At 56.6% G+C, this 10,757-nt stretch overlaps 4 protein-coding genes across 4 annotated transcripts in view; 2 read left to right on the plus strand and 2 right to left on the minus strand.

Moving 5' to 3' along the window:
• The window catches only part of VDBG_06754 (Spo76 protein), a gene marked incomplete at both ends in the record, with an annotated part of 4,825 nt that extends 4,676 nt beyond the window's left edge, over positions 1-149 (plus strand). The window contains one exon of the mRNA XM_003003146.1: positions 3-149. Coding sequence (XP_003003192.1) covers positions 3-149 — 147 coding nt within the window. The remainder of the gene's footprint in view (positions 1-2) is intronic.
• A 1,007-nt stretch (positions 150-1,156) lies between these two features.
• Positions 1,157-4,013, minus strand: VDBG_06755 (protein kinase byr2; the record flags this gene model as incomplete). The annotated part of the gene is made up of 3 exons (XM_003003147.1): positions 1,157-2,433; positions 2,671-3,511; positions 3,594-4,013. 3 exons carry the CDS (start codon positions 4,011-4,013, stop codon positions 1,157-1,159), a joined length of 2,538 nt encoding a protein of 845 aa, XP_003003193.1.
• Positions 4,014-6,635: 2,622 nt separating this feature from the next.
• On the minus strand, positions 6,636-7,600 carry VDBG_06756 (conserved hypothetical protein; the record flags this gene model as incomplete). Its single annotated transcript, XM_003003148.1, has 2 exons — positions 6,636-7,505; positions 7,565-7,600. 2 exons carry the CDS (start codon positions 7,598-7,600, stop codon positions 6,636-6,638), a joined length of 906 nt encoding a protein of 301 aa, XP_003003194.1.
• Positions 7,601-8,978: 1,378 nt separating this feature from the next.
• Positions 8,979-9,756, plus strand: VDBG_06757 (DJ-1/PfpI family protein; the record flags this gene model as incomplete). The annotated part of the gene is made up of 2 exons (XM_003003149.1): positions 8,979-9,555; positions 9,620-9,756. The coding sequence occupies 2 exons, from the start codon at positions 8,979-8,981 to the stop codon at positions 9,754-9,756; spliced, it is 714 nt and encodes a 237-aa protein (XP_003003195.1).
• Between the last annotated feature and the right edge of the window lie 1,001 nt (positions 9,757-10,757).

Below are 10,757 nucleotides of genomic sequence, written 5' to 3' on the forward strand. Positions count from 1 at the left end.
AGCCCGAGGCGGCCGACGACGAGAAGGAAGCTACGCCGCCCCCCGGCAAAGTCCAATTGGGCGCAAGGCCGCGGCGCTGCCAAGACGGCGGAGCTGCCAAGACGGCCGGCGACCAAAAAGGAGGCGGCCCCTGCCGCCAGGCCGACTAGGAGTCGCAGGAGCCGAGCTGCGAAGAGCGACGACATGGACGTCGACTCGGAGTAGTGCCAGCCGAAGAAGTAGCAAGTATGTTCAGGGCCATGACGCCTAGCAGGGAATCGGGCACGACAGCGTCGACGCCCGGGACGTACAAGCGCAGCGACGCAACCCAAAAGCATGGAATGGGTCCGAGGATGCTGTTCGGAAGAAGGGGAAGACTGTATCTTTTGTTTCACTTGCTCTTTTTTTGTTGCCGTTAGCACGGTTCCACTTACGAAGTTGATGGACGGACGGACGGACGGACGGACGGGGAAGGTGAGAGGGCGAACACATTTCGGACGGGGCAGAGTTTTTCCTCTTTTATTTCAAAACGGGCTCAGAGAGACGGGATTTCACGTTCGCATGTCTGCCTGGACGGGCGGCCTTGAGTTCCTGCCCTCTCTCACACGTCCTCTGGTGGCCGGCATGATGACGTTGGAATCTGCGGCTGCGACTGGGCACTCGGTGCGGTGCGATTGTATGTTGGCTTTTTTCCCCATTCTCCTTGCCGAGTAGTCGGATGGGTAGCTTGACCTGTTTGTTGATATACCCCCCACCATTGTCCCTGTCTGCACTCGCGACTCACTGTGTTTTCATCATGATACTGCAACAGCGAAGCACAACAGCGCAATGACGTGAGTGAGCTGTATGTGTAACTTGAAATCTCAGCTTCCATTGCCATGTCATCGTCATCATCGGGATATATAGATAGTGTACACAGCTTTCTCGACCCGCCTTCTATATTCCCGGCCCTTCAAGGCAAAACGTCCCCTAGATCATCCATCATCCATCCATATATTCGCCTGGCACAATGAAGCCAATTAGCATCCTGCTCCACAATGAGCCTCGCCGTGCTTCCTGTACACTGAAACTCGATTAAAGGAGTGAAGAGAAAAAAAAGAGCGAAACGGCGTGGCATATCATCCACAGAGCCATGTCATAAAGCCCCTGCCAGAGGAACTCGCGCCTCAGAGGCAATTCAAGTGATGGGCGCCAGGAAGGGGCTGAGCATGAGCTCGTCGGCGCTTGGGCGAAGGTTGTAATCAATCTCAAAGGTCTGGGCGAGGAACTTCTGTGCCTCGGGGCTGGCGTGCTCCGGGATGGTAGGCGCAGCCATGGCGCCGCCAATCTTGAAGATAGCCTGCATCTGGGTACAGTCGGGGAAGGGATGGGAGCCCGTCATCATCTCGACGACAAGGCAGCCGAGAGACCAAATATCCGCCTTGCGAGTATAAGACGTCTGCTTGACAACCTCGGGCGCCATCCAGAAGACAGAACCCTGAAGCGAGGGACGATGCTTGTTGTTGTTCGCGCCGCTGAGAATGTTGGATGCCTCGAGCTTCTTGGAGATACCGAAATCAGAAATCTTGATGGTTCCCTTGTTGTCGACGAGGATGTTGGCACCCTTGATGTCTCGGTGAATAATGTCGCGGTTATGCAGGTACGAGAGACCAGTGAGAATCTGTCGGACAAAGCTACGCACAAGTGGCTCGGGCAGAGCACCATACGAGTTAAGCATGGTCTGCACGGAGCCACCCGGGACGTACTCAAGGAAAATGTTGAGGAACTCGGACGACGAGCTGCAGCCTAGGTATTGCACAATGTTGGGGTGTCGGAGGTCACGGAGCAGACTGATCTCGCGCTTGAGAGCTTCGATCATGCTCTTCTTGCGGCCATCGCTCTGGCTGTTGGCACCGGGAGCGGGCGCCTCGACCTGCTTCACAGCAAGTAGCTCGCCGGTGACGGCGTGCAGAGCAAGATAGACGGAGCCAAAGGAACCCTGGCCGATGAGAGCACCCTTCATCCACTTGTCATCAGACCAGGACTCGCCGGCAAGGAAGCTCTGGAGCTCCTCGTCTTCGTCCTCGCCATCCTCGTTTAGGGCCTGAGTGAGCTGCTCCACAGACCCGGAGCCCGTGGAGATTGTGGACTCGCCATCGAAGAAGCTCTTCCTTGTGATGTTGCCGTCGGGATCAGTGACGCTCACCGCCGCAGTATCCGAATTGCTGTCGGCGAAGGAAACGTAAGACTTGCGGTTGGGCTCGATGGGTGACTCCTCCTGGAGGGTGTCAAGCACCGACGACGTGACCGAGTCGCGGTATGCATGGGTGTTGCGGGCTGCTTGGCGGGCTGCCTGGTTCAGGGGTTTCGCCGCCTGAGCCGAGGCGGTCAACCATGTGTCGGCGATTGTGGGAATGGGCGGAGCGTCGGCAATACTCGAGGCAAAGCTCAGGTTGCTCGCAACACTCAAAACGGCTATTTGACTTTTGCTCATGCGAGTTGACCCGTCTCATGGAAAGACGAGCCCGTCCCTGTCAATTGTCCCTCCCCTGGCGTGGTCAGGGAAGTAGGACGTGAGATCGGACGTAATGAGCTCGCTCGGAAGGCCTCAAGGCCACCAAATTGGCGGGAGGGCAGCCTTCCTTCCACGCGGCCGGGACGAGGCCGTTGGATGCGGGGCGCTCCGAGGTCCTTTGGCGTTGTGGACATTACGCTCGCGGTCCTGGAAGGAAACGGGCGAGAGAGGATGCTGGAGTTCGTCGTTCCAGCGTTCGCCCAGAAGGTTCTGCACCTTGAGCTGACTCCTCTTATCGACCGACTCGAGGGCACGGACATGGTTCTGCTGTGCCTCCTCGACGGCGATGCCGGCAGCCCGCTCCAGCTCTGACATGCCAGGCTCGCCAGCGGGCACACGGCGTAGGATGAGGCGGTTTCGTTCGGGACGCTTCTGGTCCTTGATGATGCGCCACAGTTCGGTGTCGCCGAGGCGACGGCACTGGCTAGGGTCGGGATCAACGCCAGCAAGGACCCAAAAGCAATAATTCCTCTCGTGGTCCTCGCGCAGAGCAAACTTGCGTAGTGTGACGCGCATGACTTCTTCGCACGTGTTGCAGTCGGCAATCTTGACAACCTTGGTCACGCCTCCGGTGGAGATGACACGAATAACTTCCTGATTCTGCGGTAAACCAGCCATCAGTGAGCCATCCATACTGGACTGATTCCTGGTATGGTGAGATGTTACCAATCGATTAGCCTGGGGCAGCTCGTGCGGCGATCTTGAAGAAGCATTGGGGCCAGCGTTGCTCATGTAGCCGGGGCTCTGGCCGTAGCGCTGACGAGCCTGGCGCGCATCGGAGCCTGGCAGAGGAGAACTGGGGCGCGAGGAGGACTTCGAGGTATCGAGAGGTAGGGGCATGTCGATCTGGCGCGAGTAGCGCTTATTCATCGGAGGAGTGGGCATGCCACGGCCGGCGGAGGACGACGTCGAAGGGCCAGAGGGCCGAGGCGAGTTGGCAGAGGCCATGTACTGGGAGTCGAGGAGACCGAAGGAGTCCTGCGCTTTGTTAGTCAAAAGAGCACAAAGCAATTAAAAAAAATTGCAGCAAAGGCCAGGCGGCGCGGCGCAAACGGCGTACCCTATTCCTCTTCTTTTGGTTTGCGTAGGCCTTGGTTCTCAGCTTCTTAATGCCAAGGAACAGGCGTACGCGGTCGCCGACCTTGTCGATACCCATTTCCTTGAGGACATTCTTGTCGAGCTCAAGTAGATTCTCGCCGTTGATGTGGTTTTTCCTGAAAAGCTTCTCGTACTCGCCACACTTGACACTCCTGAGGTACTCGGCGACACGCTCCTCGTCCCAATTCTTGACGGCGTCGGGACCTTCGCTTTCCGAGAACTCGGACTCGGTCGGGCTGGCGAAAGAGGCAGTCGAATTGGGCAGAGTGGGCGCTCTCCTGGAGGGGCCGACGGAGGCGGGAGACATGTTACTGGCGACCATGTTGGAGCTGTTGGAGCCCAAGCCCGCGGGGAACGACGATTTTGGAGCCAGCATGGCCATATTGACGGTTTGGCGATGACAACACGGCAAAGTGTGTTTGCGATGATTGAGTCAAAAGGATGACCTCGCGAATGAGTCGCAAATAGTGGGAGTTTGGGTGGAATGCCGGTGCCGTGGGAGAATGTCTCTGGATTGTCTCGCCTGGAGCGCGTCACACAGAGGTAGTGTTCAAGCAAACGCGGAGTCGTTGAGTGGACGGTTGGAGAACGTGGGGAACGGGCGAAGAAGGGGGAGGAGAGAAAGGGTGGGCCGTGAGAGCACAATCGCGAAGAACTCGTGATCCGCAGCGACACAGCAGCAGCCAGGAAGGCACGGGTGCTGGTGTTGTCGATGGTGGACAGAGGAGATCGAGGATGGGCCGACGTCGAAAGTTGAGGTTCAAGTCAAAGGAAGGAAAGAGACAGGGACAGGAGCTGGGGGGGGGGGGCAGGCGGCGGCGGCGGCGTGGAGGAAATGGCTACCGGGGGGGGGAGCCTAAAGAAAGAGAGGCTCAGGCTTGCAGGCAAGTGCGCCCACCCACACACAGGACAAGACATGACAAGACAGGTCGAGGTCAGGCAGGACCCTCCGCACGCTTCAACGGTGGGTCTTGGCATCATGGAAGCGAGGTCAGAAGCTCAGTGGGTGGAAAGTCAGGGGGGGTGGGGTGGCGAGGCGACGCAATAGTGAGCAACAGCACTGAGCACCGACTGAGCCAGTAAAGGGCTTTGAGGACCAAGCCGGACGGATTGACGACAAATGACAGGCGATTGAGTTACCCCTTCTCCCCCTCCCCCGTCGCCAACGCCAGCACCGGCGGCTGCTGGCGTGGAAGCATGAAACCTCGAAACGAGCGCAAGGGGGTGCGAGCGTGCCACCTGCATCCCGCATCCTACATCCCGCATCCCGCGTCTTGTCCGATGTGTGCGTTTTCGCCTGAGCCTCTGTGTAATATTTCCCCCCTGCCCTCTTGCTGTACAAGGAATCCACCACACTGTTCGACCCTCGGCATGATCGGCAAGCTTGATCACTGCATCACTGGGTCACGATCGGCAGCTTACACTTTTGACATGTCCGACATGCTGCCGATATGTAATCCGACCTAGGAGAATGGTAGAATAGCGAAGCATCATGGATGGAGGGGGTCTGGGAAGGGGAAAGGAAAGCGACGTATGGGCTGTTCAAGTCTATAGCTCCTCTCAAGACGAAGAGCTTGCTCCCAATGTATCCCCAATGTATCGTCGTGCTAACGTTTTCTTGTTGTTGACATTGGCCCCTTTTCGTCGCCCATGTTGCCATTGCATCCCATGCCTCCACTCGTAACCACTTCCCGCTCTCGCAGGACAGGCATGATCCTGTGAACCTATGGCCGTTTGCTCACCAAATTGACGTAGCGCGTGGCACCAGCTCAGGCGTTCCGGCTGATGGGGTATCGAAGGGGCAGGCGGCGGGCCAACTCACCGCCGATAGCCTGTCTCAGCATGGGCCTTAGATTGCCTGGTAGATCAGTCAACCTGTTTGTCTCTTGAACTCTATCAACCTGAAATCAACAATGAACGGCGGCAAGACGCCTAGCGACCGAACGAGTGTGGCCCCTCGCAGAGACGTGTACCGCCCCGCCGTCGTTACGCGGCCCCTGGTGCCTGTCTTCCATCAGTCGAGCCGGCGAGCTCCTCTCGTGGTCATCTCGCCGTCTTCGCCTGATACCGTATTTACGCGCCTGCATATAAACAAGTTCACCGCTCCAGCGGGTCCACTCGCTTGCCCGGTCAGCAATGTCAGCAGCAGCTTCAGGCAGCTCGCGGTGGAGTCTCTCCCTGACTTCATCCTCTCGATCTACTTGAGGCGCCACGATAGGCTCGTAATAGGCATGTCACACTCAGATCGCTCGTGTCATTGGAAGACATTGTCTACATATTACAAGGGGGGGGGTGGGCCTCATTGGCTACCGAGGGCTTTGGCGGCGGCGGGGCCGAAGGGAAAAGGAGGCGCTGGCCGGGGGGGTCAGACTTGAAACAGGTCGTGTCGCACGTTTCGGCACGACCTTGGCGCTGCTTCTTTGCATCTCGCCGCATCGTGGTTCCTTGCCTTTTGCCCGTGGCTGCCCGCATGGAGATCCCTGATAACGCAGCGCTCCTCATTTTCGCTGCTGCCGTATCTGGCGTCGGCTCAGTTTCTGTTTCTGTACATCGTATCCCTTTCTCGTTTTCCCTTCCCTTTTTGATGCGCCAGACCAATTGCCAGACGCCAGATCGGCTCAACCACTTGGTTCCACAATTATTCACGACAGTGAGCCCCCTGTATCGTGCTCAAAGTGGGTGTGACCCGAAGGCCTCGCCGCTTTAAGCCTAAAATCATGTGGCTGCTGACCCGAAAGCACGCCTCAGCCACGGAACACGACAATGTCGGCCTACACAGCCTCAAGAGAGCTCCTTCTACCCAAAATATCTAACCTAGGTACCTAGGTATCCAAGGCACCTACCTACCTTACCAGGTAGGTACCCAGGTAGGTGGAGTCTGGAGAGCCAGAGTGCTAGAGTGACCACCTGATTCACGACACGACCAACAAGATAAACCATCTATCTTTCTTCATCACTGAAATATCTTTGTACAGCTTCAGCAGCAGCGAGCTCCTCAAACCCTCTACTCGGATGCGATCGATACAATCAGCTGCTTCACCTGCTCGTCACTCCACTGCTCAATTCCAAAGAGAGCATTGTCGGTCTTGACGAACGGTCCGGAGTAGTCCTCCCTTGAGTTGCAGTACAGAATCAGGTTGCCAATAACCTCGAATGTGACCCTGCCTGCGAAGAGCTCACCTAGCGACTGCTGGTACACGGGCTCCATGTCCAGAGAGCTGATGTCCCAACCGTCCCGTCCAAGGGCCTGCTGGGCGAGCTCAACCATTTTCTTCTGGCTCATCTGGATCGTAGAGATGTACACTGGGCGGTTCTTAGTCTCCTCAGGGTGAAGGAGCACACCGACCGCCGCCTGGCCGACGTGTTCAAGCAGCGTCCACGCCGTGACAACCTCGCCACCGTTGAGTAGCTCGGCCTTCTTGGCCTTGAGGTGAATCTTGAAGAATCCCGTGCGCAGGTTCCAGTCGAGGAAGGCGCCGTTGGAGATGCTCGTCCACGTGAGCTTGCCGGCGGCCGCGAGCTCCTCGAGCTTAGCGAGGACCTCGTTCTTGGGCGCGTAAACGGGTACAGACCGGCCCTTGGAGTTCCTGGGGTCAATGGAGAACTCAGAGGGGATGAAGCGGGAGACGCCGGCGGCGACGGCTGCCTCGACCATGCGCAGGGGCATGGCCGAGTCTGGGCTCATGGTCATATCGATGACGGCGTCCTGGCCCTTGAAAATCTCGACGAGGGCATCGACAGAGTCAAAGTCGATGACCTTGACGTTGACGGTGGATGGCAGCTTGTCGTTGGCCTTGCGGACCGCCGCGGTCACATTGAACTTGCCAGACACGACAAGGGCCTGCAGAACGTGAGAGCCGGCGCTGCCAGTAGCCTAAACGAAAACAAGTCAGATTCGGACAGTCTGGCCGACCATGCGAGGCTAGGACTCACACCGGCAATGACAACGTTCTTGATCTGCTGAGACATTGCCAAATAATGATATTGACAAGCAATGTATGACTGTGGTATCAATCGTGTATGTGAGCGAGATGGATGATTCTATACTTGGTCACTGATCTGAGATGAGATGACATTAGGTGCTCGACGGCGAGTGACAAGGCTTCTTGTACGAGTCCAGCTCGTCTCTCGACTGACACCACCGCACTTCGTTCAGGCCCCGGTCATGCTTCAGGCATCCACGGACCAATCGCTTGTGGCTTCGTTCTTGCGCTGACCAGCCAGGTGGGCAGCTGCCTGCAATCATGAGATCTACAACGCCAGACGATTGCTAATGGTGAGCAATTAGAGTTGATTCAGTCTGCGAGACGGAAGCTTTTTGGCGCCGACCCGCAGTTAGACTTGTTGCGACGCAGTACGAACCTTCTACCCTCGCGGACAGCTTTACATACGATACTGATACTATGTTTGTTTGTGACAGTTGACGATGGCTAACCAGCTCAAGCCATATAACCCGCCAAGACCTTTGACCCCACAATACTGGGTTCCCGCCCCCCGAATCGTTGTAAACTCAGCCCATGCCTTGGGGAAGTCCGAGCCTGCCCGGGGGTTCCAATAATTGTCATCTGCCACGGAGAGATGGTTTGACGATTTATCAGCGCTATACAGCGGAGGTATGATAAGCACGAAAACAGCTGCTTATGCGAATGGATAGTGCTCTGGCCTTTGAGATACGGAATTTGTCTTCATCCATTACGTTTGAATGATGATTCGTATAATATCATGCATCAACGGATTACATACACCGGTTTTCATACGACCACGAGATATTCACATGCATGCGTCTATCGACGCTGGAGGCTGTAGCATGGATGGAAGGCTCCAAGCACCGAGGTTCTAGCCCAATCCGTACCCTCCCCCAAGGAGGAATGACGGCGATCAGCGAGATCAACCCTGACACCGAGCTCTACATCAAGCTACAGAGCGCCTCAGGAACCGATAAGCGAGCACCGTGCCAAGCCTTTTACTTGCGGCTCGGGGAAGGAACTTTTACGCTTGAGATAGGATCTCACCTTACCCAGCTTTTGGTTTCAGGTCCACACCTCGACGGCCCTTTATCCCCATTGGCTACTTCTAAGCTAACATCCGATGCTCTTCGGCATTTACTCGCGACCTAGCGCCTTTCCTCGACTTCGTTCCTCAAGCACGGGGCTTGGCTTGAAGCCGTGAGATTCTGCGTCAATATTGCGTGGTGGTTGAAGGGGTACAAAATCCCCAGCGTAGCATCTGCAACAGAAGGTTAAATAGAGCAAATTCAAACTTAATCGGTTAACTGTCCTGCACAGCATCACGACCCTGAGCAGCCTGTCCATCAATCACACCTCAAACTTTAGCTGAATCCCTGAAAATGGTCACCACCACGATCCCTAAAAAGTCGCTCCGCATCGGAGTCATGATGGAAGCCGTCCAGCTGGCAGACATCACCGGCATCGACATCCTCGGCAACCTCTCGAGAACCCATTACGAAGGAGGACTCGCCATTGACAATGAGTTCGCCAAGTTTGAACAGGACGCCGTCGACATGACCTTCTACTACATCGGCAGCACCCTCGAACCCACGGGCACGAGCCCCAGCCTCATGTATCTCCCCAACGTCACCTACGACACGTGCCCTCGCGACCTGGACATCATCATCATCGGCGGACCCCTACCGAGCCACCGACCTCCCCCAGCAGACCGCTTCATGAAGGAGGCCTGGCTCACGACCCGCGTCTGGCTAACCACCTGCATCGGCTCCATGTGGCTCGCCAGCACCGGCCTGCTGGATGGCAAAAAGGCCACGACCAACCGCAGCCTCTTGGGCGCTGCAAAGCAGGCGCACCCCGACGTCGAGTGGCTTGACCAGAAGTGGGTCATCACGGACAAGGCGTACGAGGGGCCGAATGGCAAGGGTGAGCTCTGGACGGCGGGCGGTGCGGCCGTTGGTAAGTCATCACCGGTGTTGTGGCGAATGTGGCGGCCAGCATGCTGAATAGTACTTCGTGCCAGGAACCGAGATGATCGCCAAGTACTGTCTGCAAAATTTCAACCCGGAGTACGTCCAGTACGTGGCTCTGCATTCTCTTGCTCTCGACGAGTATGAGCTCGAGCCCTTCTACCGCACCAAGGCCGTCGCCACTCAGTAGATGTGAATAGGGTTGGATCTGCGGTCCATGGCAGATACGGGGCAGCACGTGACGCAAGCGCCGTGGCTTCATCAGCCTGTACCACTGTCGCGGAGAGAGATGATTGAGTGAAGGACCTTGATATATAGGAATCGAGTTGAGCAACGCTATAGGTTCTCAGTCACAACGTTAGGCCTGGTCGCTTGCTGAGGACTGTGCCCAAGCAATATGTGCTCTGATTAAGTGTGGCTGATGCTGGAATCTTACCATGCCACATACCAAGAGCGGCGAGTATGCTAACCCCGCCGAGTCAGGTGGCTTTGCGCACGCGACGCATGTTTTCTTTTGTTTCCCACCCTCGGGTCTCGTCTGTTGCTATGATCGAAACATGGCTTTTTATCCTCTACGCCGTCTTCTTCCCTCTGCGCTTGAGGCTTTGCGCCTGGCGCCTTGACCCTGCAGGAGGGCCGAGCAATGCAGGGCTCATTTCCCCAGTTTGCTGAGCCCAAAGCCGCCTGATACCTCGGCATCAAGCCTGGATATGCCCCTTTACTCATGGTGAATCGGGCCACCGTTTTGTGTTTGCTGTAACCAAGACATCTATCGGGTGCGGCACTCTCACGATTCGCTGTGCGTTACCTGCGCGCACTCATCTCAGTGATGGCCGGTCCGGAGCAAGTGGTGGGAATCGAGCGCTCGTGTGAGAAGCTTCTCGAATGACTAGCGAACTAGACACGTTCTTCGCGGTCAACCAATCTGCAATTCTCGGCTTACCGCATGTTTGGCCGTGATGAGGGCGTTTGGTCTCGGGTTTTCGTGCCGAAAGGATCTCGTCCGGATGTTTTGTCAGCACAGCTTTTGCGGGTTCGGTGGTGTCTCCAGTAGTGATCGACCGATCCGGCAACCCCGCCAAAAGCCGGGAATTACTGCATACATGCCGCGCACCATAGGGCTGGGAAAGGTAATGCGCGTAGTCTGGCATCAGCGTGACTCACATGAGTACTCGGATCGCTTCATTGAGC

The sequence above is a fragment of the Verticillium alfalfae genome, genomic scaffold (genome assembly GCF_000150825.1).
Source record: "Verticillium alfalfae VaMs.102 supercont1.8 genomic scaffold, whole genome shotgun sequence".
In the NCBI taxonomy this organism is placed as follows: domain Eukaryota; kingdom Fungi; phylum Ascomycota; class Sordariomycetes; order Glomerellales; family Plectosphaerellaceae; genus Verticillium; species Verticillium alfalfae.